This window comes from Mirounga angustirostris, unplaced genomic scaffold (assembly GCF_029215605.1).
Source record: "Mirounga angustirostris isolate CCGP_5_RB_7025 unplaced genomic scaffold, mMirAng1.0.hap1 SCAF_2, whole genome shotgun sequence".
Lineage (NCBI taxonomy): Eukaryota > Metazoa > Chordata > Mammalia > Carnivora > Phocidae > Mirounga > Mirounga angustirostris.
Genome location: NW_026991710.1, coordinates 61,537,725 through 61,564,083, shown reverse-complemented (window position 1 = coordinate 61,564,083; position 26,359 = coordinate 61,537,725). Strand labels below are relative to the sequence as shown.

General features: G+C 43.4%; 2 protein-coding genes across 9 annotated transcripts in view; one reads left to right on the top strand and one right to left on the bottom strand.

The window, feature by feature from the left end:
• Positions 1-2,142, top strand: part of CCNI (cyclin I) — a 33,402-nt gene extending 31,260 nt beyond the window's left edge. For all 4 annotated transcript variants that reach the window (XM_064584660.1, XM_045880946.3, XM_064584658.1 and 1 more), the window contains one exon: positions 582-2,142. In XM_064584660.1, coding sequence (XP_064440730.1) covers positions 582-1,031 — 450 coding nt within the window. In that variant the 3' untranslated portion in view covers positions 1,032-2,142. The remainder of the gene's footprint in view (positions 1-581) is intronic.
• Positions 1-26,359, bottom strand: part of SEPTIN11 (septin 11) — a 138,936-nt gene that overhangs the window by 42,485 nt on the left and 70,092 nt on the right. For 2 of the 5 annotated variants that reach the window (XM_045880943.3, XM_064584657.1), the window contains 4 exons: positions 25,664-25,832; positions 17,329-17,461; positions 15,806-15,993; positions 8,492-12,358 (listed from right to left, as the gene is read on the bottom strand). In XM_045880943.3, coding sequence (XP_045736899.1) covers positions 12,343-12,358; positions 15,806-15,993; positions 17,329-17,461; positions 25,664-25,832 — 506 coding nt within the window. In that variant the 3' untranslated portion in view covers positions 8,492-12,342. The other 3 variants (XM_045880944.3, XM_045880942.3, XR_006791799.3) reach the window with 3 other exon arrangements.

Sequence of the window (26,359 nt, the reverse complement as noted above, 5' to 3'; positions counted from 1 at the left end):
TGTTAATGTTATCAAGCTTGCTAATTTCTACAAAAATATTATTTCTCAAAAGTTCTCATTTGCTATTTTAAAAACAAAATAAATTGTTTTAAATTCTTAGCCAAATCATTGTCCCCATCCCTTAAATTTTTTCATGCCTCTGGTTTTCTCCCTAAATTCTTAATGAATTTTGTGTTTATCTGTCCTGTGTCTTCGTGAAGAGAATAGAAGAGGCAAAGAGGGTGGGGTGAAGGGTCTTTGAAGGGTCTTCTAGACAGAGGGAACAGACTGAACAAAAGTAGATGTTGGATATATACAGTGAACAAAAGAGAATAGTTTGTTTTCATGAAGATGTTCAGCATATATTTGCAAATACAGAATTTAAGTTCCAAAGAGTCTGACATTAGAAGTACAGATTTGGACACATTTCCTAAGAAGATGATGGGTAGGCTGGAGGGATCGATGAATTTCAGGTAGACGGTGTGGGGAGAGAAAAGAAAGCTGGGGAGGACAGAGGGCACAGGGAGGGAAAGTGGCCAGTGAAATGAGAGTAGTCTGTATTAATTAAATGATCGACTCTGGTTTTTTTCCTCCGGGCCCAGATGGAGAGCTCCCAACTGATCCACTGTCGGGAGCTTGTGGTGCATCACCTTTCTTCTCTGCAGTCTTCCCTGCCTCTAAATTCCGTTTACGTCTACCGTCCCCTCAAGCACACCCTGGTGACCTGTGACAAAGGAGTGTTCAGATTACATCCCTCCTCTGTCGCAGGCCCAGATTTAGATTTCTCCAAGGACAACAGCAAACCGGAAGTGCCAGTCAGAGGTGCGGCAGCCTTCTGCCATCAGCCCCCAGCTGCCCGTGGGTGCAAGCATACCTCTGCTAAACGCAAAGTAGAGGAGATGGAAGTGGATGACTTCTATGATGGACTCAAACGGCTCTATAATGAAGATAATGCTTCGGAAAATGTGGGTTCTGTATGTGGCACTGATTTATCAAGGCAAGAGGGACATGCTTCCCCTTGTCCACCTTTGCAGCCAGTTTCTGTCATGTAGCTTCCAGTGCAAACTAAGGTAGACTACTCTGGGAATGGGAACATGGGAAAACCAGGAAAGGCTATATACAGGTGTATACCTTAGCAGGCCAATTTGAAGTGAGCCAGAGAAAAAGCCCGTTTACTTGTGTGGCAAATTCTAATCAACATTATTTAAGCATTTAAAGACCAAAAGTGTGAAATTCAAAAGATCCAAAATTTTTTTAAAGTAAAAAAAAATCTTGTAGTGTTCGTCAGTTCCATCCTTTTCTCTGCTAAAATGTAATGGAGATTGACCCATCTCAGATTCATATTCAGTGTTTTTTTTAAAGTTCCAAAATTTAACTGGCACACACCCTGTCTTCAGCATCCTGATTTAATTTTCCTCATTTTTGCTTGCTTCTTTATTGAATACTTAATGAACTTTATGCATGTGGATCTATAGCCTGACTTCCACTGATTAGGAAACCCTCAAAATCATTTTTTAGCGATTTAGTGAATAAATTATTTGTGTGACAGCCATGTTTAATCCAGGATTCAAATTAATCCGAAAAGGGTACTTCAGAATTGCCCCATATGAATGAGAGGTGGTAATAGAAAAAGGACTGGCATTACCACATTGATTTTGTGTTTGTCTCATTTCAGTTCTTGGAGGTTGGAAACAAAATTATTGTTTTCATTTTTGTTTATCTTAAATTGGAACTTGAAAGTGGCGTGTAATTAGGACACTCTTAGATTTGTTGAAAGCATTTTTGACTTTTGTATAAAAGAATTTGTGATAAATATATCCAGGTGCTCACCAAAGAAACATGTAACAACTAAGGTTTTGGTTTTTTTGTTTTGTTTTTGGTAACTGATCAGTTTTCACTCATTTATAATCAGTAGGAGAGACTGTCTAGATGTTGGGGCAGCTCTATGATTGGGGTCTGTAACGTGTAATAACTGAATTCAGTACCCTAGATTTATGTTAAGCTATTAGTATTTTCTTGATGAAAGTTATTCACCCTACCTGTATTTCTTTTAATGACTTCTGGATCCTGAGCTCCCTGTGCAGTCTGAAGAAGGTATTGCAGTCAGAACCATGTACTGATGATAAAAGCCTCTGGTAGCAATAAAAGTTGTCCTTAACCTTTGTTATCTTTAACTTTTTTCTGCTTGCAAAGTGGCACAAATTCCTGATTGCTAGACACTGGTATTTCAACTACAGAAATGATAAAAATCCCAAATATATGCCCAAAGAAAATAAAACATGAAAAGGGGATTTAAGTGTGACTGAGGAATGTAGGTTTTGACGTAAGAGTTTTTCTTGTGTGTCCTTTTCTCACCTTCTAAATCGTAACTTTTCATCTGGTGGAACAGTTTGTGAGAGCATGCCAGTCTTCGCATCACATCACAAACTGTTCCAAGATTTGGAAACGAACTTTATGGGTAATTGTCTGGTGTCTCCTGATGCTTAGCCTTTCATTCCATGAAGCCTCTCCACAAAGGCAAGGGAATAAACTTGATGATTGGGCATAAATTATTCTCTGATCTTCCATTTGAACAGAAAAAGTGCATCCTCTGACTCTTGAAGATGAACTTTAGTGAAGCAGCTAAATATTTTTCATTCAAAGTTACCTGTGGAGAACTGAGTATCTTTTCTACAGATGATTTATTAGTGTGTGGGGGGAGGGAAGGACTGAGTGCTCCCAAATGCCAATAAAAATAAAACCGATTTGTTGGAAATGTTCCTGACACAGCCTTTGGCTTGAAGGAAGCCAGCTAGAGCTTAGCTCTTCACTCAGCCCAGCTGATGAGACTGAGCTTAACATTTCCGCCGTTGAGGGAATTAAGACATTGGTGTCTGCTCCCTAAGTAGCAGCATTTCTTTTCTCCTGTTTGTTAGAAACAACATGTATGTGTGTCCTCTGTACTCTACATACCTGGATTTTCAAGCTTCCTAATTTACTCAGATTCTGGAGTTCCTGAAATAAAGTCAGTCATGCTTGAGCATTACTGCCCAGAGCACTACAGTGGCCTTTCACTTAATGATGTGATTAAGCTGCTGACTCTTGGCCAACAGGGTGAAGAGCTTATCGTCATCCTTAAGGTAGTTTGTACATTTTCAGCTGGAAAGGGAAGGAAGATACTGTGCCATCTGCTCTCACCACCATCCTGAAAGATCGTATCCCTGGTGTGCATTAGCAAGTTGACGGTTAGAGAATTGTCTAATGCCACATAGCTAAGAATTTTTACCCCTTTATATTTGCTAATGTGAAGTGTTGTCTAACAATTGTTAATTCTGAAGCCTCCAAAATTCTAGAAATTAGCCTTTAAGTTGTTAATAAGAGGAGGTCTCCTATCTATGCTCCATATTAATGTTTTGAGCTTTGGCCACTAGATGGTGCTTCTAGGAAAATGAAGCATCTTTTTAAGTTTCTAGGAAAAACTGAATTACTTAGGCTTACTGTATGAGAATGAGCATTTGAACACTTGTCTCTTGTTGCCAAACGTTAACATCATTTGCAGTTACAAATTCACATCATTTAAGGCACAGGGGACCTGTGTATCTGGGACTCAGGGAAAATGAGCAAGATCTGCTGAGGTTCGGGGCAGATTGTGTCCAGATAGGTCTCATACCAAACACAAAAACAGAACCAGTTTTACAAAAGTAATCCTAATTTTTCTGAGTTGTCTAGTCCTGCAACATAACCTAGAAATGCAATTGAGATTAGTTTCCAAGTCCCCAAACCTGGCTGCTTTCAGTTTGAGTTGGATTTGACCTAATTCATTCAGACAGAAAAGATGAAGTACAGGCGTAAACAGCGTGGGTTGTATCAAGGAATTAAAAGCTTTCACTCCCCGTAATGAGCTTAGAGGTTTTTATGATACACTATTATGCCTAAGACCCATGGGTAGGACAAAGACCTCCCTCTTGCCATCTCTGGATTATTGAAAAGGCGTAATGAGAGGTAACCAAGGATGTCTTACCAGAGAAACTTGGGAAAAGCTCACAACTTGTTTTTTTTTAGTTCCCAGGAGCTTCTGAGTTAAGGATAAAATGGGAAAAACTGCTCCCTTTCTCTTGACTGTAAAGTACAATCTTCCTAGCGTGTCAAATGCTAGAATTGTTAATCTTACTGTATTACACAACATAGGGTAGTAGAAAAGCACAGGCCCAGTGAACTGGTTTCTCATTTCTCAGAAAATGTTTTGTGGGCAAAGACACTCTAGAATGAAGGGCAACCTTAAGCAAGCAACCACTGAAAAGCAATTTGGGCAAGTGAGGAGAGGGCTTTTACTTTTCAGAATACAATCTGTCTTTAGCAATTTAGCATAGAAAGGGCTTACCTTTTCTTTTGCTCCAAAAATTTGCTGTGTTCATGAGGTAGTGTTTGGCTACATCCCCAGCATCTAAATGTAGGCCTGGTACAGTAGAGAGAATGAAGTATTTGGAAAGGGAGAGGCAGAGGGTGGGGAAGGTGGATGAGTGGATGTAAAGAAAGGGCAAGGAGAGCTAGAACAGCACCTTCACAGTTCTGAAAGCATTGTACAGAGAATGCTCGGTTGAGCCGAACTCTCCTCTACGCTAGCATGTTATTCTGCGCTCCCTTCCCCATACACACTTTGTGTGTCGGGGGGGGAGGGGGCGGGGAACAGGGACCAACCTCATTATAATAGCCTCTGCCACCTCTGATCTAAGCACTGTAGTTTTGAAAGAAAGTTTCCACAGTGGAGCCAAAATGCCATTCCACTCACAGCACTGCAGGTAAGTGGTTGGGGGCAGACGTGAGATCTCCATTGTGCCTCACTGTTCCACTGGCCACCGAGAGGTCTCGCTTGTGTACAGCTACTTGTTAGACTAGGAAGCTGCAAAGGGAGGTCAGTGGATACGAAGGCTCACAATTAGTCTTTTCAAATTAAGACATTAAATCCCTTCACTGGCCAGGGGAGAGTTTCAGCTACTTGCTAGAAACTGATCTGAAAGCCAGATGGTGTCCATCACAAGGACGAAATGCCATGGTCCCTAGGACTCAAGTACAAGGATCTTCAAAGTGATCCACATTGACATCACTGTCAGTCTCCAGGGTGGAAAGAGGACAGTCATCTGCAAAGCAAAAGGTTTTGTGTAGAAACATCATTTAAATACAATGAAAATTATGTACTGAGTTTTTCAGATATCCACAACTGTTCACTTACAAGCTGGGCCAATAGGCAAAAACCATCATTCACTAAGAAGGAAGTTTCATGTTACAGATACAGTTGATGGGGGGAAAACTTTGGCCAAGCGTATTGGGAAGATGACCTGATTTTTTTCTGCCCCACCAGCTTAGCAGATACTGATTCAGAAGACCTCTCCTTTATACACGTGCTGTGCCAACCTCAAGGAGACCGTCTAGACTACACTTGTTGCAAAGCAGTAAGGCAGTCTATTTCTGAAATCCAGTAATACTTTTTTAAAAGACTGAATGAAAAATAAAAGGCCCATTACCCATGGAAACGGGTTCAGATGACTCAGTTCTTGCTTTTCTTTTCCACAATCTAGCTTGGGATAAGCAAATCATTACTATCGATGATAATTAGCCCTGGGATGGTTTCACAGCTCTTAGTTGGTCAGCCAGGAGAACTCGAGAACCGATCAGTTTTATCAACACTTGAGAAAAGGAACCACCCGAAGTAAAATGCCAAACCTTAACGGGGAGGACAGTGCACTTGACCGGTGGTGTCCATGATCGGCTTTCCCTGGGTAGTTGAACAGAGGACAACCTACCTACAGTAACCCGTTCCCCCACACTTCCTCCAACCTGGCCAAAATGAGAGAATAAAAGGGAATAGCAACAATACACATTTCTCTACTTAAAGAAAAAAAAGTGCCTGGTTTGATTTTTAAATATTGCTCAAAACATGTCTTTACAACCTGATGCAGAATTTGTTTTTAAAATGAGTGATGGGGTTAAGTTCATATTAAAATACTAAAAATTAATCCAATTATTGTACTTAGTGCTTACAGTGGTTTCACACAGAAGGGTGTTTGTGTTTGACTTACAAAACTGATACGTCAGGCTCTGGCGTCAGGAGTTGGTACCCACCCCGTCCGCCCCCAAGCCACCGGTGACGTCACTAGCAGACTTGGACCTTTACCCATTATAATGTAATGTGGAAGGGATGGCTCTTGATGCTTCTCTTTTGAGCATTTAATGGCTCAGATGAACCTGACTTTACTGCATGTAATTACAGCATCTTTCTAAGAAAGCAAGCCTCTTGCCAGCAGAGCTCATCCAATTGCTCTAAATGAAGAAAGTGACTCAAGAGGCAGGGACTGCTGCTTCATCATTTCACCTTTCAACGGAAGCAGATGTTACCATTCTCAAACAGACGGAAACACTCCTAAGGATCTCTACCAAACACAACCCATGCCACCAATAGTATTTTTATGGTCTTCCTAATGTGAGGTTGAAAAATGATGGAAAGAAGCAAAGACTGTCGACAAGTAATGAAATTATAAGGGAACTTAAAATGCATGTTCATGCTCTAAAATAGAACTGAATTTGAATGAAAGTCATCCCTTGATTATGAAAACTGCCCCTAAGAGGTGACTGCTAATAAAGTTAACACTAGCCCTGCGTTGATCCAGTCCCTCACAAATGGGTCGACATTAAAAATCACAGCCTCAATTGCCAGAAGCGTGTGTGTTTGTACGTTGGGTGTATTTTAAGTGAATTCCAGCAAATTTATTTTTCACAGACATGGTAGAGAAAGCCACCCGGGTAACTTGAGAAGACAATGTGGAGCAGAACCATTGTAATGATGCTATTGTCTGGGACAGGTTATACACTTCCCTGGGGTTTGTTCCCATGGCCCGGGATACAAAAACTCTGGAAACAAGGTAAAGCACAGCTTCCCAATAAATAAAAAGGCAGGGATGGGCCAGAAAGTTATTTTTAAGGTACCTTTAAGTATAAATTCAGTCCTAGAGGCAGAAAAGTCCTCTACCCAGCACGGACACATTTTAAACATGATTAAGACTTATAAAGGTCAAAACCCCAGTGACGGCAGAGGGATTTTTTTGGTTGTATCTGAGATGAGGAGAGATTCTTAAGCAGAGTTCTGTGACTAAAACTTCACTTAAATTTCCTCTTGAACTTAAAACTGGCATAATTTTGATACCAAACTAAGTTTGAATAACCAATACATAAAACAGAACTGGCTAACTGGAAAAAATTTTTTTTCCCAAAACAGAATCCCAAACCCAAAACAACTTATATAAGGGATGCAGGTCACAGAAAAAGAGTTAAATAAAACAACAATGGTTCCTGAATTTAAAGGAAGGATGCCCACTTCTCTCTCTCAAGAGGCGGATGGTCAGCTGAAAAATAAAAACATTGCATCAATAGAACACTCCAGATAAAAAAATTGTAGCCATCTCTGTTCATGCAATATCAAAAGTTAAAAAAAAAAAAATCCCAAACTCCAAAACAACCCATAGAAACTAACAAAAGGAAGGAGACTGTTGCCCAGATCTTAAGACCTGATTGATGGTTGAGGGTCCTGGTGGGGCTGTTCAGAATGTCACTCATGGGACAGAGAGGTCTGGAGTTAACATGAGATCGTTTGTGGCCCCTGCAGGTGCTGACCACCTCAGAGGAGGGTACGTGCTGTCTTCAGTCCGCGAGTTCTCGGATTGGCGCCTTCAAGAACAGGACAGCTAAGCAAGAGGATCCCAACACATGGCTACCCTGGGTCTTGGCCCAAGTTCTCTTTCTCACTCAATTTCCTTTTAAGCATTATTAAGTATTACTGTTCTTGGTAGTGAAACGTCACCTTAGTAACCACTACGGGCAGTGGTTTGTAAACAGACATTGACAAATACAAACAGCAAGGCAGGAATTGACCCGGACTTTAAAAGAATAGGAGGCGATGGTGGAAATGAGGTAACTCTTCCCCAGCACGCGTGAACAGACACTCCTGCTCTTCTAATGCTCTATGTCCATTAGGGGGGAGTAGGGCTTGTCAACAGGATGGCTACATAAAGAAGAAGCTACAGAGGAGAAAAAAGAAAGATTCAGATTCAAATTTGATTCTTAAAGTTAAAAAAAAAAAAAAAAGAGCTTTTCTACGACAACTGGGGAAGAACAGCAGTGTGTCAGTTAGAGGGCTGACTTCCGGGAGCACAGCCAGGGGTGAGCAGCCAGAGGCCAGGCAAGAAGCGGCTACCTCCGCCGGCCCGGGGGCGGCGCGGCGCCACGGACAACAGTCGGGACAGGAGGGGCTGGGTGGGAGTGGGGGAGAAAGGGAGGCAGAGACCACACGTGACGTACAGGACACCGCACGGCAAGGATCTCGGAGCAGGTGCTGCTGCCCGCACGGGAGCATTTGAAATCCCCCAGACAAGGCAGGAAAGCACGAGACTCTTTCATTCCTATTTCTTTTATCCAATACAAGAATCACGTGTACATACGCATACCAAACAGTGACCAAAAAGAACTCACAAGAGGGCACACGTTGTTTGGGTAAAAATATATTTCCCCCCACGTTGTGTCTTGGCACTAGTGATATATGCAGAGGTGACCTGCCCACCGCTCTCTACCTTAACAGACACCGAATTACTGAGCAAGGTGGCTATGTGATCACTTCCTCACTTGAAAAAAGGAAGACTTCATATCAATACAATTATTTTAGTTTTTAAAAAAGCCAAGTGTCTAACATGCAGCTTACATATATGACAATTCTGCATTAACACCAAAGGTAGATTACACAACACTTTTAGAAACACATTGGTTATTTTCAAACAGCGAAATGACAATGGTCTACAACTACAGTTTAAGGCATATCAGCATATTTTAAAATTAAGAAATAGACAAAGTTCTAATGCTGTTCACAGCTTTTCATTTATTTAAAAAATTCCCTTCATACCTACATACAATCTAGACTTTGTAGGTCATAATTTCCACTAAAGAGTCATCACATATGTATCCTGTCAGTGGAACCAAGACTTCTGGAAGCTGAGAATTGACAATTTCAGACACTTGCAAATGGCAAAGCAGAGGGATCTGAAAGGACAGTTTGGAAGGACCACACACACACAGTATGACATGGGTTGGTTAACAGCTGAAACCCAGATTCAACAGTCTGGATGTGAAACACTTAGGGGTAATGTCAAGAAAGTGAAGAAACCCAGTCCATTCGTTTGAGGTGCACAAGATATGAAGAATAAGTATTATTGCTGGTGAGATTACAAAGCAGAGAAGGAAGATAATAAGTAACCTGTGCCCAATGTGACATTAAATGTTCCCCTGGTTGAGATCCCCTTTCTGGACAAAACTTTGACAAATTAATAAGGAGCCTAAGCTGGGAAAACATAGTCTCTAACTGCAGTCTCTAACTGCCAGTAAATTCTCGTAAATGCCTTTCCGTCATCCTACTGCACATACAACCATTATAGGGACCTAAAATCCAGAAGCAATGGTCATTATTGTTGAACAGAAGATATGGGGAGAGGCCAGCTAGAACTGTCTGGCAAAAAAAAAAAAAAAAGAGGTGTGTTCACTGCCAGCAGTTAGCAGGAAGGAAAGCCCATTAAACCAAGATCAGCAAAAAATTAAGCAATCATAAAGGCAACCTAACATAAAAAATATTTCCCTCTTGGTTTTCTCCAAAGGAAGGTGGTAGTTTCTTATTCTAGCTTTACTCCATAGTCAGAACCAAGGACCCTCTGTAATATCCAGTGATGCCCACATGGCTGTGTGGAATGTAGCCTGGGAACAACAATTTCTGACTCCCATATTGGTATCAAGGAAAAGTTGAATTTGTATTTATCGTGGGAAAGGTACAAATGTGGCTATTTTAAATATATTTAGTATTTTCTTTTTTTCTTAATAAACAAAATCTACTCAAACCAAAACCTCCCTACCTCCCTCCAAAAAAGGGGGGGGGGAGAACCCATCTATCCCATTTGTTTCTCTAATTTTAAAAAGTCAGAAAGATCTCAAAGTTTTCTTACTACTGTACTTACATGCAAAGGCGAAAGCACATCCAATTAGATTTGAGGGTATCATTTATTCCGTGCAGAGCCAAGGACTACTGTGAAAAAAGGCACAGATACAGAAAGAAGAGAAGGGCAGCAACAACAAACCAAACAGGGCCAGGGAGTGGGGGGTAGAAAAAGAGTTCAGAAGCAACATGTTAAAAAAAAAAAAGAGAGAGAGCTTCTAGAACTTTTTGATTTTTTATTCCCTGACTCTCCATATGGTTTCTTTTGTTGTGAAAATCTTCATGGGGGAAAAAAATCAATCAGTCAACAATCTTGGAATCAAAAAGTCAGCTGGATGCCTTTTGCAGCTAGGCTCACTGTCAAAAAGACTTCAGTGATGCATTAAAAATGATAATTTTAAGGTGACCGTTTTTGGAACTTACAAGTATATTTTCTGTTACAAGGCACAAAAATGCTCACACAAGCAGCAGTTGGAACAAGCATACAACACAAGAATTCAAGCTTTTGTCTGGTGCAGAGCGTATGAGCAAATTCAGCCACAGAATCGGCATGCTGTCTAGTATTTGGCTGTTCCACAGCTAGCTCTGGACTAGAATCATTAAAAAACAAAGCAAAACAAAAACATTAGTCCAGTAGCTCCTAAGCCTGTCTTTATACCACCACTGCGGCTTCCAGTTTGCAGGTTCTAGCCCAGCCTGGTTTGGCCTTCAGTGAAACAATCTTTACTTCGCCTAATTAGGTCTACATCAGTTCATGGAAGACCATAACTTCTTTCCCCTAAAAGTATGGTTGAGGATGAAGAGAAGGGAAAAAAACTTTATTGGAATCAACTAGAGACTTATTTAAAAAAAAAAAAAAAAGGTATGTGTGTGTTGGTCAGGGAGATATAGTATATCCTGTCCTATTTACCTAACGTATGACTCGTGAAGGCCAGGAGGAAGCGAGAGGTGGAGTTCATGAGAAATATTATTCTTTCAAGTAAGAAACAGGAGACTACAGAGTTAGAAGGTGGGAGGCTCTTGTTAGTAGAGGGGAGAAAAATCAAGAAGATGAAAGGATAAGCCTCACAAAGGAACAATACAGAAAAGAGATTAAATATGCCCCCTCCCACACAAATGTGGTATGGAGTCTGGGTCACGGCGTTTGGGCTGGCCCTAATCCTTGTTGATGGGGCGATGGGCTCGTAGCGCTAGTCGGGGTAAGGAAAAAGGTGAGAAGATTCCTTCAAGACAACTGGACTTGAGAGACTAGCTGTTCTATTTCTTCTTCCCTTTACTGCCATATACGAGAAGGAGACTATGCAAGGAAGCTGGATGTCAGCTGAACTTCTACCTTCTCCACTCATGGGTTTGTGTTATGTTCCTCCCCATTCCTACCTGAAACTGATGAGGTCCCCTCTCAGAATTGGGGCTGCAGATGATATACAGTTGATAACAAATTTTCTAGTTGAAATATTTCTGAAAATTTTCTCCTCATGATTATTGAAAAGTATTAGAAGTACTGATGTCCTAGAATCGGCCATTGCCCATGGAGAGTATGAAAGAATGCTTATTGTAAGCGGTAGGGAGGCTGTGGAAAGCCTGTCATCTTTAGTAGAGGATGCTTCTATGGGGCCATGTTACCTGACCTGACCTTGAAGATCGCTGACTAGGACAGCGTCAAGGTTGTGCTGATAGAAGGGAATATAATCAGCTTTCTCATTACAGTCCAACTTGGCCAGGATTGGAGAGAGGGGGGTTCAGACACATTTTTAAAGCCATAAGAGGATATGGTCTGAGGAGACCCACAACACAGGTCAAATAATGTTATTATAATAATGAAAAATCCATGCAAATGCAAAAGTCCTAAAAAGCTGACCCACCATTCTGCCTACGTAGGAAGCTACCTTGGTTTGGGCCAGGTATGGAGAAGAGGCAGAGGGAATTCAGGGCTTCTGCCCCCATGGAGATGAGAAATCAAGAGAAACAAACTGTTGTCCTGGGTATTCGGGGCTAGGGTTCAGTGGCTGAGGCGGTGAGTTCTCCTGACAGACGGACATGGAGCCATTGACCCTCCATCCCTCGGTCCAAAGCAACACACAAGCCACAGGCCCGCTTCCTGCTGCCACTCTGAACAGGCATAAAAGGCCAATCATCTGCTTTCCAGAAACAAAGTCCAGCTGCACATAGCTTTTGGTGTTACTCTCTTGCTCTATCATTTTCTACTACCCAACAACAGTCAGCAAAATGAGTTAATAGTTACTGGTGTCTGGGGAAGGGTAAAAAAAAAATAAAATAAAACAAAACAAAAGGACACAGATGGCAGAGATACAATATTACTGCAAAAGCAGGTGAATGCGGGACCATCCTTGGCTTGCCAGGCTTTATGTGAAGCTTGCACTGCAAGTTAAAAAACAAAACAAAAAAGTTAGAAATAATAATAAATAAAAAAGAAAGGAAAATTAGGAGCGCCAGCACCTGCATTCGGTGATGGTGAATGCTCATGCAATGATGATGGAATTGACAGAAATTAAAACCACGAATCTGAGTAAGCTATTCTACATGACAAGCAAAAGCAAAATTTTAATACTGAATTAAAGAACACATGGTTAGTTTCCATTTGCATGTAATTTAGAATTTATGAGTGACTTCTTGAAACCATCGCATGTTATCGTGGAAGGGTTTACTGTTTGATGTTCATTTTCTCAAATAACATAAAACATTATCTATTAGATTTGGGCATCACATCGGTGCTGAAGGAGAGCCGCGTCTTTCCCTTTCTGAGTGGCTGGAGTCAGAGAATAAATCTACAATTACGTCTTTGAACCGTTAGCTCGGGGACTGGAGTACAGTGGGCGGAGGACACGCTATGACGTGCTTGGGAAGGGGCGCAGGCCCGTCACGCCGCGGTTCCGGCCGCCGCCGCGCGGGGGCGCCCCCTCGCCCAGGTGGAGTGCAACACCCGACCCGAGAGCCGCACGCCTCACCTTAGGCGCGTCCGCGCCATGCAACCTCATTCCTTAGCGAGGATCAAAAATAAAACATGAGCGGGCGACCGTATAAACTGTGGTTATCGGATGCCGGGGACCGTTTTAAAATGATGGATTTTAGGACCTCTCGGGATGGATGAAGCGTCACCACCCAGGCCTCCTGGCAACCGTGCAGAGTTTTCTCAAAGGAAGAACGCTGTCCCCTGAACAACTTTTCCCGGGCAGGACCGCACGGTGGCCGCCGTGAACAAGGACGGCACCCTGCCGGCCAGGGAGGCCAGGAGGCGGGGCTGGCTCGACTCTGCTGTCACCTTAGGAAATGCTATGGGCTCTCAGGCCACTACGGGTCAAGAAGCATAAAGCCTTACCTACGTTAAAAAAGGAGCGTGTCATTAGAATAGAAAAACAGAATTTAAAACCACTAGAAACACTAAGTTCATTTTCCAGGCGGAAGCATAGCAAGTGCCTACATAAGCATCTCTTTTTAGAACAATTTTCTCCCTGAAACAAAGCCAGCTCCTAAGGGGCACGTATGGTGACCCCGGCATCTCCTCCGGCTGCGTGAAGAGGCCAAGAGTCTCCCGTTTGTTTTCAAAGTGCTGCCTGGTGACTTTCTGTGTCATCTCCAGCCCAAACTCTCCCGGGGCCCTAAGGGGCGGGGGCGGGGGAGGGAGGCTCTTTAACTTTTCCACCTCAGCTCTGGGACTGGCAGTTGCTTTCAGTGTTCAAATGGGAAAGTTGTAGAAAAGGTTAAGAACCTACCAAAAAAATAGGTGCCATTGTCAGGTACAAACCCTGGTCCCTACTTGTGCACCAGATGAAGTCCAATTCTATTAATAATACATGAGTGTATAAATAAGGCTAAAATAGAATTTACACATACTTCATGTAAACATGAAAAGCATTATACATCGCTAAGGCCCAAGGTTGGGACCAAAATAACCTAAAATGATCAAAAGGGCAAGGAGAAACCTCCTTACCCGGGGAAGCCTGTCACTACATAGACTTTTGTCCAATGGAGGCACAGTGCGGATCAGCTCGTGGAACTTGTGTTGCTTAAAGGCACATCCAGGCAACGGGAAACATCCTCGGAACGTTGCTGGTCTTCTATAAACATCTTTAGTTCTAAAACATGTACCTTTATGCACATTAGTGCTTCAGGGTAAGAAAAACTTGACTTTGGGTTTCCCAAGCTGTGAGTCAGCAGCTTTTTCTGTGTCATCCATTCCTATGTATGTGGACCCACGTGTGCGTGTACCCACTCACACACTCACACACTCTCACACACACTCACACACGCACACGCACACATTTTTATCTTGGGTTAGTTAGGATCAACAAGGGTATGATGCCAAATGACTTCCCTTTCGTCTTCACTGGAAGAGTCACGAATCTCTGAGTCTCCGTGCAGGGAATGTCACCGGAGTGACAACTGCTCTCCCGACATGCACAGCGCTTTCTGGAACTGGATTATAATCCAGGCAGTTGTTATGCTCAGACTTAATCTGGCATAACTAAAGTTTCAGCCCTTGGGGTCCTTGATCCCTCAGGTCTGTACCAACCCCATTAAAATCACACCACACCTACACCAACTACTTTCCATTGCTTAGAAAATGTGCTTACTTCTTTGCTCTCTTGACACGTTTTCTGCTGTCTCAGAGCTTGGAAAGTCCAAGTTTGTAAGGTAGAACTTAAAACCTCTCCGTGCGTCCCCAAAGTAGGGCACTGTGATTTCCGCCACAGGCAACGTGAGGAGACCGGGCAGGGGCGAGTGTGCGTGCTCACCCCCACCCCCTGTGATGGGTCTCAGCTGTCGTGCAGATCCACTCCAGTCTGTGCTACTCTGCAGGATTTAATTCTCTGCCTAGTTGACTACCAACAGCTTTACTGTTTGTCAGCTTTTCCCCTAAAACCCTGGCACCTGAGGGTAAAGGGTAAGGATCCTGAACACGTCCCGAACGGCCGTATCGCTGCCCCGAGAGCACCCCACGCTCAACAGACGCAGGAGGGCAGCGTCCGCGGGCTTGCCATCCGGCCGCCACAAGGGTGTTCCTAGAAGGGACCGTACTGCCCACTGTGCTGTCAACCCTGCCGTGACTGTCCTAGCGCTGCGTTCTCTAGTCATTAAGGTGATCTGACGCAGCACTTCAAATCACGGGACAATCTCACGGCAGGCCCAACTCTCCCACTGGCCTCCGGCGGCCACTACTGTAGTCGTGCTAGGAAGTGACTAACTGAAGAGCAGAAGCTGACCCTTTGGCACATTAAATCAAGGCCATAGCTTAGAATGTTCTTTTGTGTGCTCTGAGGATGGGTGGGGGTGTCTTAACAGAAAGGGTATTTGGATCCCATTCCACAATGAAACGGTTCACCATCTCGTTGAATTTAGGGGGAAACTAGGTGGCCACTAGTAGTTTGTCCCAATCTTCCACTTTGGAGACAAGACTTTCCGTGACTGGCTGACCAAGCCTCGCAACACAGAAGAGAAAAATCTTAACAATCATCATTTTAGGATGCCCTTCGCCAAGAGTCATGAGGATTGTCTCCAGAGAGTAATGAAGAGAAACAGACTGTCTTCTCCAGAGTCCTAGTGTTGGTGCAGAAGATGCCACTGGAGACGGCAGGTTCCTCCAGCCCTGATTGCTTGGTCGTGTGGTCAAGTTTTATAAATTAATGTTTGTGTACCCTTTACAAATACTTTAAAAACCTGTATCATCTTCCCTGCACTGTAGAGAAAAGACTTGCTTTTATCTTTCTGGTAACAGACCAGTTTCCAGTCTGTAAATGGGAAAAGTAGAAACATGCAAGAGGAATAAATTGTTAGAGGGCCCCGAAGCATGGGGGGACACCCGCTTACTTTTTCTTATCCTTGTCTTTCTTGGTTTGCTGGGCCCCAGACTGCTGTGCCTGGGACTGTAGGAGCTGAGCGGCTGCCTTCTTCTTCTGGAAACTGTTCACCTCCTCCTCCAGCTCCTTCTTCTTGTCTTCCACTTTCTTCTTCTCTTCTTGGTGTGTCCGCTTCAGGAGGTCAAACTTCTCATGGAGCTGGAGAGGAAAAGAGGAGGGCAAGCTGGGTGAAGGGAGGGGAAAGTTACTGCTGAAGGTCACGTGGATCCGTTCAAAATCAAAGCATGCTCCATGCTGCCAAGCTGCGTCAGTCCCACGAGGGCAGCACCATCTGGCAAAGCGCAGCCCAGGGAGCCCTACTACGTGCCTTTGAGACTTGGACGCCTTGGCGCTGAAGGGAATCCTGTTCATTCTTACTGACAATAAAATACATATTCATTGTAAGAAGCATAAAGAAGAAAAAAATTATCCATGCTCCTAATTAGCAATTTACCTGAGTGGTAAGAGTAATTCTTTATTTCTGGTCCTTTTTCAAAATGTATAATATACATTTACTTACAGACACACGCGGTGACTACAGAGGATATAGGCTATTCAAAGAGTAAGAATCTGTTGGGAGGTTTCTCACAAATTTCTCGACAAATCGAATTTAGAAAGTTATCACGAGGCAGAAACAAAAGCAGGGAGGAAGGGAGGAAGGACAGAAAGAATTAAGAAAAAAAACTTACTAGATAGTTTTAGATTTTTATCCAGCACCACTTGGTACTTAATGGCCAACAACAAATAAAGATCAACTTTCCTTTCTCGGCAGCAAAACTCTATTGAGTGCTTAGCTATTTAAATAACCACTAAATTTCAGTAGTCTTTATAAGGATAAATTAAAAGGGAATGATGAGGAAATTATGTAGACAATTTGGAAATGTACAGAGCTATAGGTCAAGCACTTGAGATACGCACTTGAGATACTCATTATCTAACATCAGAGACAGATAAATTACTCTCTCTCTCTCTCTGTCTCGATGGAATGAGTGCTATAGCAGAAATCCATGTCAACTTCTAGGAAGCAGTTAATGTGGCCTGGTCGTGGGCAATGACAGGCAGGCACGAGGACATGCCCGCAGAGGGCCCCTCCACCGTTTAGCTCACCGAGTTGGCTGACAGACTACAATAATAATAATAATGGTCCCAGAATCCCAAATCTTACACTGCAAGACTTACAAATTGAGGAAATACGGAGCTACAGAGAACACGGGACCACACCTGGAGACCTAAGGTCTAGTTTTAGTTTCAGCTCTGCTACTTACTACGTATGTGACTACAGAAATCATTTAACCTCCAGGCCTCTCAGTTTTATCATCTCTAAAATGGGGATAAGAATACCTAACCTGCTTTCCTTACCATGTTAGCCTGCTGCTCACGTGATAAGATACACGTAGAAAGTACTTAGGAGAGCATGAAGTTCTAGAAAATGTGACGTATTAATAATACACCTCGCTTATTTGTCTCTGCTCTGAAGGAAGACAGATGGCTTACCTCTTTCTCTGCCTCTTTAAGTTCAGCTTCTTTCTCCTTCACTCTCATCACAAACATTTGCCTCATTTCTTCTTCTTTCTTCTGAAGTTCTCCCAGAAATTCATTTCTTTTCGCTTCGTAAGTCTCCTGAAGACTATTCAAAAGCCACAAACCAAGGATAGTGTTGTGAAGTTGAATAGGAAATCTCAGCTCATATAATTTCTACTCATTGCTTCCAAAAAATAGATGAGGCTGCCACTTACTATGTTAAAGGACACATAAAATGGCACACCACCTTCTTTTTAGTTATGCAGGGATCAGAAAGACAAGCACATCGAGAACCGGGGGTGAGTCAGTAGGCACGCAGTAGCCCTACAGACATGTCTTACCGGCCACGCTTACCCTGTGTATCTTCACACAGGGAAAGCCTGGGTTGGGCTGGCCCGTATCTTCCAGATCAGCAAACAAGGCAGACACCAAGTAAGAGACTTTTAGGAGACGAAGTCAGCATAGCGTAGGGAGAGAATGCAAAGGCACTGGAGCCACACGGGCCAGGGTTTGGATTCTGGCCACAGCAACTTACTGACCGATCTTGGGAAGGGCACAGTCCCTAAGCCTCAGTGTTCTCTGTCTAAGATGTGGACACAACAGCACTTACCTTCTAGGGACAGGACTGTGGGTGTTCCATGGGGGCAAAGTGAGGAGAGCATTCGACATACCCTCTGTGGCAAATACTACCTCCCTTCCCCCATTCACCTCCCTGCAGTCCCCAATTCAGAAAATGGATTCAGTGAACCATCTAAAGAGACAATGGTATATCTAAAGATATTATAGAAAATTGCTACTTCAAGTTATATTACCAACTGTAAATAGAGCAGGCAGGAGTTTTATTTTTATCTTAAACCCCAACCGCCTCCTGACTCTCTCTGGAACTTTGAGCCCAATATTTTAAATCAAATGCCAGACTCGGCTTTATCTCTAAGTCAGAACAAATACATTGACAGAAAAATTGGTAACACAACTTAGAAAACACACCCCCATATCCACACCTACACAAACAGAGAAACACTTGCTGATATTTGATAAGGTGTTATTTCTATTTCTCCCTTGCAGTTTCCCTAGAACAAGACTTGTTACAGTAACACGGGTCTGCAGGATTATCCACCTTTACCCGTGGACTGAATTCACCCAAAGTGCTGACTCCAAACTGGAAAGCACGTGTGGATAACCCTGGCCACCATGCAGAGCCACCTCCCTGCATCCACACTTGTCCTTTTAGAAGGAGAAAAAGGACATTCAGGACATTTACAATGCATGTAAATGATTAGAAAGTGTATTCATTAGGATTGCTTATAATTCTGTAATCAACACTTTCATTGGTTGATTAAAAACATGTTCTCCTGGGGCGTTTGGGTGGCTCAATCAATTGGCTGTCTGACTCAACTTCGGCTCAGGTCATCGAGCCCCGAGTCAGGCTCTGCGCTGGGCATGGAGGCTGCTTAAGATTCTCTCCCTCTCGCTCTGCACTCCCCCTGCCCCCACTGCTCACGCGCACTCTCTCTCAAAGAAAAACAAACAAAAAAACGTTCTCCTGTCCTCAAGAATTTCAACACTACCTGTTAATGAACAATCAAGTACTTTGAGTTTCCAGAGTTTCATATTATCTTTTGAAACAAAAACAATTTTGGCCAATGTTGACATTGGCTAATATTAATAGCAGTACTTGGACTTGAAATTTAGTCTTAAATTATTGGCACAGAGATATAGAAATGTACTGATAGAACTAATTCATGAATTTGATCTTGCTTGTTAGCATCTAATGAACTCTTCTTCACCTTTATTTAGAACAGAACTGCCAAAAGCAGATGACCTGTCCCTGGTACAAAATTTTAAGGGAAACTTTATTTTATGATAATGAATATAACTGCCAACTTCTTTCTAACAAGGAGGGGAACACCTTTTACAGAAACACTGCCCAACATGTGTTCTGGAGATCACTAGTTTTTTTTTTTGTTTTTTTTTTTTTTAAAGATTTTATTTATTTATTCATGAGAGACAGAGAGAGAGAGAGAGGCAGAGGGAGAAGCAGGCTCCCTGCCGAGCAGGGAGCCCGATGCGGGACTCGATCCCGGGACCCTGGGATCATGACCTGAGCTGAAGGCAGACGCCCAACCATCTGAGCCACCCAGGCACCCTGGAGATCACTAGTTTTAAGAGATCTTCAGAAGAGGGGTTCCTGAGGCAAGAGAGTAAAGGGAAAACGCTCTGTGAGGTCTCCTGTTGGGAGAGTCACAGGCACAGTGGCTCCCAAGCCCGGCAGCATGTCAGGATGGCCTGGGTATGTTTTATTGGACTTCTAAACAGTTTGCTAACCCCACTCCTGGAGCTGCTGATTCAGGATGGCAGGCGAAGACAAAATAATCTGTATTTTTAAAATGCTTCCAGGTGATTTAATGTAAGTCGTCTGCCAACCACTGCTTGTTTTAAATGCTCTAACAGTCCTTACGTACAAGAACCTGTTTATTAACTTAGAGCTCCCCAAAACCGTTTAATCGTGGAAGCTTTTTAAGTAACCCACAGAGAGAATGTACTTTAGGTAATGCTACCTAGAATATGAGAACCCTCACGATAAGTCTGCCTTATGCAGTCCCAGCCCCAACCTAGCTTATGCTCTGGTTTCTGGAGATATGTTTTCAAACTATGGGTCATGACCCAAGTGAGGGTCTTAACCAATATGTTAAATGAAAAAGCTTAACAGAATAGGATAGAAAATACCAGAGTATTGTGCTGCAAACAGTAAGAGCAGTTGTACTTCCAAATTTGTACACTGGATCATGATGCAGAACCCATTTATAGTGAAGGTTGCCACCCAAAGTCAGAAAGCCCGTGTCCTCGAAAAAGGCGATTAGGCAACACTACGCCTTGCCAGACAGGCTTGGCCAGGAGACTCAGCGCAGCCTCGGCGTCCAGGCCAGAACAGGAAAGTGGTACTCAGACCATCACTGTGCCCTAGGATATGAACCAGGCTTTGAACTCGGACACTGGAAATGATAAGCAACACTCAGGAAATCATAAGACCCTACTCCAAGGAGTCACAACTACAGAGAGATACTGAGAAATGATTTCAAACAACCACACACTCATGGGGTCAAAGTCCCCAGAAGCCTCTGGCAGTTAGTTGCAAACAAGAGACCAGAAACCCTCACTAATGCTTCCGGTCAGTAAAAACCAGTTGAGAAGGAACTGGTTCTGTCATCCACTCACACATCCCTAACGAGATGACGTCTTTGGCAATTTTTAGCTCTTTCAACTTAATTTTTAATTGTAGTTATTTACACCCTTTTCTCAGTGTGAAATGTGCAATTTTTTCATGAGGTTTTAAGCTGGATTGAAACCACAAATTCTATCTTCTCATTTTCTCACTTTTTTAATTAAGATTTTATTTTTAAGTAATCTCTACACCCAATGTGGGGCTCGAACTCACAACCCTGACATTAGGGGTCGCATGCTCCTCTGACTGAGCCACCCAGGCACCCCTCTTCTCGTTTTTTTAACAGCCCTACGCAGGGATAGGTGTCACTCACCGAAGTCAAAGGGAAGGAGAATTGAGTACAGGTAGTTCAGTTCAGACTTCATTCTGGTAATTCACACAACATAATTCTCTCTCTGTTCCAATCCCCAGGAACTACCCGGTGAAGGGCATGCCAAAGAACACATCACCAGTGTTTACGAAGCAATTTACACACGAGAATTCATCAATCCTCACAATAACCCAGTAAGGTGGGTATTACTAACTATCCCCCATTTCCTAGATGAAGAAACCTGGATACAAGTGTTTAGTCATCTGTCTAGGTCACACAATGAAGAAGCTCAGACAGGAGTTCTACCCACTACACTGCACAGCTGGTGAACCGAGGTCCACACGTTCCCCTCAAACAAATGGGTCTCATGGACCTGAAACTTTGTGATCTCTTGAGAGAATGGTGGTTACTAAGCCCTTTTTGTGACCTAAGAGAGTCAGGAAAAGGAGGCATTCTGAGATAAGGAATGGGCAGCTTGGACGGGAATTGTTGGGAAAAGGGCAATGGTGTCTCAGGAGAAAAGCAGCAGGAACAAGATTGGTGCGGTCCCCACTTGGGTCCTACATCCCCCTCCTCTTCTCCAGACACTAGCCACAAAGCAACTGAGGTCAGGGGAAGGGAGACGTGGGTGCAGAGAAGGTCCAGAAGGCTGTAGGGCAGCAGGTGGGAAAGATGGGCACAGCGGAAAGCAAGCTGACATCTGGACAGGTATGTACACAGATACAGAGATTCTGCCACAGGACAACTCTGAATTGAGGCAGGTTCAAGGACACCAGCAGGGACGGCCTCAGCTTTACAGCCTCCGATGTACTTCCCAGTACAGCCTTTCATACAGCCTGTTACTTGCTCACCCTGCTTTTGCTTCACACTGTACAATATATTCGGGTGATGGCTGCCCCTTCCTAGCCTTGGTTTTAGAGGTCACTGTCTGCTTCATAAACACAAGAGGGGCTTGGAGGACAAAGGGTAGACACAGGGTGCTCAAAGGGAAGGATGGACTTCATTGTACACCTGCAGAGAAAGCCTCTGCTTTGAGAATATACTTAATACCCATCCCAGCTCACCCAAAATTCCCATGGAAAAAAATCTAAGAGCATCCAGGAATGAGGATTTCGAAGATGAAATTCTGGAAAGCCACTCAAATCAGCTGCAGCTTTTTTGCTTTTCCTTAACTGTGTCATCTTTCAAGCAGGGTCCCCTCACTGCAAAACCCCTCTCCCTTCAGTGTGGTCCGAGGCTCATAGGAAGTGCTGGGGATGCTGGAGATGCCTCAGAGGGAAAGTCTGAGCCCCTTTTAAGGTAGTGGCTCTCAAGAAATGGAAACCAAGTTGATTTCACCTTCCTATTTGCCAAGTCAGTTGATTCAAAGCCAGTTTTGATGTTCCAAATGATCTTGCTTGCACCAAGATGGACACCTGAGTTTAAATGATGGATTTCTAAGAGGACAAACCATTTCCAGAGTTCCCAGTAACTGAAATGAGAGCAAGTATTTCAGAAAGTCTACTTTTCTCTACTTATTTTTTTTATGCAGGGAAAAGAGTAAAGGCTTTGGATGTATATTTATAATCTATTCCCCCTTTTCATTATCAAAAAGGAAACCTCAGTCCCCCAATACTTTATTTTTGCTTTTGTTTCCCTTGCCTGAGGAGACATATCCACAAAACATTGCTACAGCCAATGTCAGAGAAACTGCCTGTGGTCTCTTCTAGGAGTTTATGGCTTCAGCTCTCACATTTAGGTCTTTAATCCATTTTGAGTTTATATTTGTGTATGGTATAAGAAAGCAGTCCAGTTTCATTCTTTTGCATGTAGCTGTCCAGTTTTCCCGACACCATTTGTTGAAGAGACTTTCTTTCCCCCATCGCATATTCCTGCCTCCTTTGTTGTAAAGTAACTGACCATGTAAGTGTGAGTTTATTTCTGGGCTCTCTATCCTGTTCCACTGATCTCTCTGTCTATTTTCACACCAGTACCACAGTTTCAATTACTACAGCTTTGTAACATATCTTGAAATCTGGGACTGTGATACCTCCAGCTTTGTTCTTCTTTCTAGCTATGTCTCCTCAGGCAAGGGAAACAAAAGCAAAAATAAACTACTGGGACGACATCAAAATAAAAAGCTTTTGCAAAGCCAAGGAAAGCATCAGCAAAACTAAAAGGCAACCTATTGAATGGCGAAGATATTTGCAAATGAGGTAGCTGATAAGGGGTTAATATCCAAACTATATAAAGAACTTATACGACTCAACACCAAAAAAATCCAATTAAAAAATAGGCAGAGGATCTGAACAGACATTTTTCCAAAGAAAACATGCAGATGGCCAACAGACACCTGCAAAGATGCTCAACACTGCTCATCATCAGGGAAATGTAAATCAAAACCACAATGAGATATCACCTCATGGCCAGTATCAAAAAGACAAGAAGTAACAAGTGTTGGTGGGGATGTGGAGAAAAGGAAACCCTTACACACTGCTGGTGGAAATGTAAACTGGTGCAGCCACTCTGGAAAAGTGTGGCAGTTCCTCAAAAAATTAAAAATAGAAATATCATACAATCTAACAATTCTACTACTGGATATTTACCCAAAGAAAATAAAAATATTAATTTGAAAAGATATATGCACCTTATGTTTATTGAATATTACTTACAACAGCCAAGATAGGGAAGCAACCTAAGCGTCCATCAATAAGTGGATGGACAAAGAAAATGTGGCATATATCCACAATGGAATATTATCCAGCTATAAAAAAAGAATTAGATCTTGCTGTTCATGACAAGAGGGATGGAACTTATGCTAAGTGAAATAAGTCAGGCGGAGAAAGACAAATACCATATGATTTCACTTACATGTGGAATCTAAAAAACAAAACAGATGAATAGGGACACCTGGGTGGCTTAGTCGGTTAAGCGTCCAACTCTTGGTTTCGGCTCGTCATGATCCCAGCTCGTGGGATCAGGTTCTGAGTCAGACTCTGTGCTCAGTGCACTCTCCCTCTCCCTCTGCCCCTCCTCCTGCTTGTTCTCTCTCTCTTTCTCTCTCTCAAGTGTTTAAATAAATCTTTAAAACAAAAACAAATGAACAAAGTAACAAACAAAAACCAGACTCTTAAATATAAAGAACAAACTGATGGTTGTGGAGGGAGGGGTGTGATAGATGAAATAAAGAGGAAGATGGATATAAATAAAAGAAGATAGAAACAGATCAAGTTTGTACCAGTTATAAAATAAATCCGTCATGGAGATGAAAAGTACACCCCAGGGAATATAGTCAATGAAACTGTACTCATGTTGCTTGGTGACTACACTTCGCATGGTGAGCACTGAGTACTGCACAGAATCATTGAAGCACTACGTTGTACATCTAAAACTAATAAAATATTGTATGTTAATTATACCTCAGTAAAAAAATAAACAAATGTGAGATTACAGTGAGGTATAAAAACAAAAAGCAAAACAAAGAAACCTTAGACCAGAAGAAATGGAACCAAATGGGAGCAGAAGATGTGTGAATAAAGCATACTGTCTACAAGTCAGAAGGCCTGGATGACATCTGCCACCATCCCAGAGTCCCAGAAGTCAGGGAGGCCTTGCAGAAGCCAGCTGGAACCGCCCAGCAACTCCACCTCCTAGTGGGCACTTACCCTGGGCTTGCAGGAGGAATTTTAATTTAAATGCCAAAAACAGAGGCAGCAGAGGAGGAAATAGTCTTTTCCAAGGAACTGCGGCCCCTACTGTGTGCCCAGACACACCTCTCATCACCTCAACTGAAATCTCCATTAAGACTGCTGTGTGGGCCCAGGAAGGACAAAGCTAATCCTCTGCTGAGCCCAGAGGTGGTAAATCTGGCCCAGGATCCCCACCTCCCCTTACCACTCCTCAGCCAAGGTACTCAGCCCCTGCCGCCCCTCCCCCACCACCAGGTTCTGACAGCAACGGGGCCTTTGCTAGGCTGCTAAGTCTACATTAATTTTGGTATTCTCCCCTTCACGTTGGGCCTCTTGGTCCCCATCCATCTAAGATGTGGGAAAATACACAAGACATTTTCTACAAGTTAGTCCCCTTCCTCCTCATTAGTAGCTAGCATTATACTGAACCACTGAGAGCTGGGAAGAGCCTTGGGAAGGGAGACCTGGCCGGCAGCCACGAGCGCAGCATGCTGGAATGAGCGGCCACAACTCGGTAAACCCCTGGGCTGGGCCCTGTGCCTCTGTGAGTAGAGTGGTGCAGAGCAGGGGTTCACTTTCTACTTACAGGACCTTGGGTAGGTTGTTTACACTTTCCGTGCCTTAGTGTCCTGACCTGTAAATGAGGAGGATGATGACAGCAACTACATGGGGTAGTTGAGATAATGCCAATAAAGTGATCACGATGCCTGGCAATTATGCTACTAATGTGTCCCCACCAGGTCCCTCTATCACTGTTTTCTTAATCCAACAAGCATTTCTTTTTTAAAAAGATTATTTATTTGAGAGACAGAGATAGAGTGTGTGTGTGTGTGTGTGTGCGCGCGCGCGCACGCGCGCACGCCTGAGCCCATGCAGGGGGAAGGGCAGAGGGTGAGAATCCTGAAGCAGACTCCCCACTGAGCACAGAGCCCAACGTGGAGCTTGATCTCACAACCCTGAGATCATGACCTGAGCCGAAACTAAGAGTCGGCCACTTAACTAACTGAGCCACCCAGGCGCCCCAATCCAATAAGCATTTCCATGATGCACCAACACACCACTCAAGCCACTATCCAGGGAACAGCTGATTGCTAGGTGCCCTCATACCTGAAAGGCTTGCTGTCAGGGTCAGTGTCCTTGAAACCCATCTCCTCGAGCTTACAGCGCCGATACAATTCATAATGGCGGGTGTGAGTCTGCTCTCGCAAATCTTCCATGTTCACACGGATCAGCATCTCCCGAAGTTTCACGAAATCACAATGGTTTTCATTCTCAACTGCGAGAGATGGGAAGGTGGGGGTGGCTATTAGCAACGATATCCCCAAAATCTGAAGTGACACTTTCAAGAGGTGATCACCATCGCTCCTGAAATCTCTGAAGTCTCAAAGCCATCTGCAGACCTTTACTGGATTCACCTCACCTTCCCAATGAGGGCAAGATTGCTGACAACGCGGACCATGACACTGATGACACGAGTGACTGCAGAGGGCCTGCTCGAGGCAGGGCACTGCAGGAGGAAGTTTGTAAATATGGTCTTTACTCTTCAGAATAATTCTGCCAAGTAGGCATTGCGACTCTTGCCTTTCAGATGCAGAAGCAAGGCTGTGATGAGCATGCTGACCTCCCGAGTAGAGGTAGCAGAGTCTACATTTAAACACCCCAACATCGGGCTGCAAAGCCAGGTCTATCTAGTTCCACTACTCCATGCCCCCTGGAAGTATACAAGGCAGTTCTTACATACCGCTTCTTTTAATTTTATCAACACTATGAAAAAAGTTCTATTGTAGAAAAATAGGTAATAGT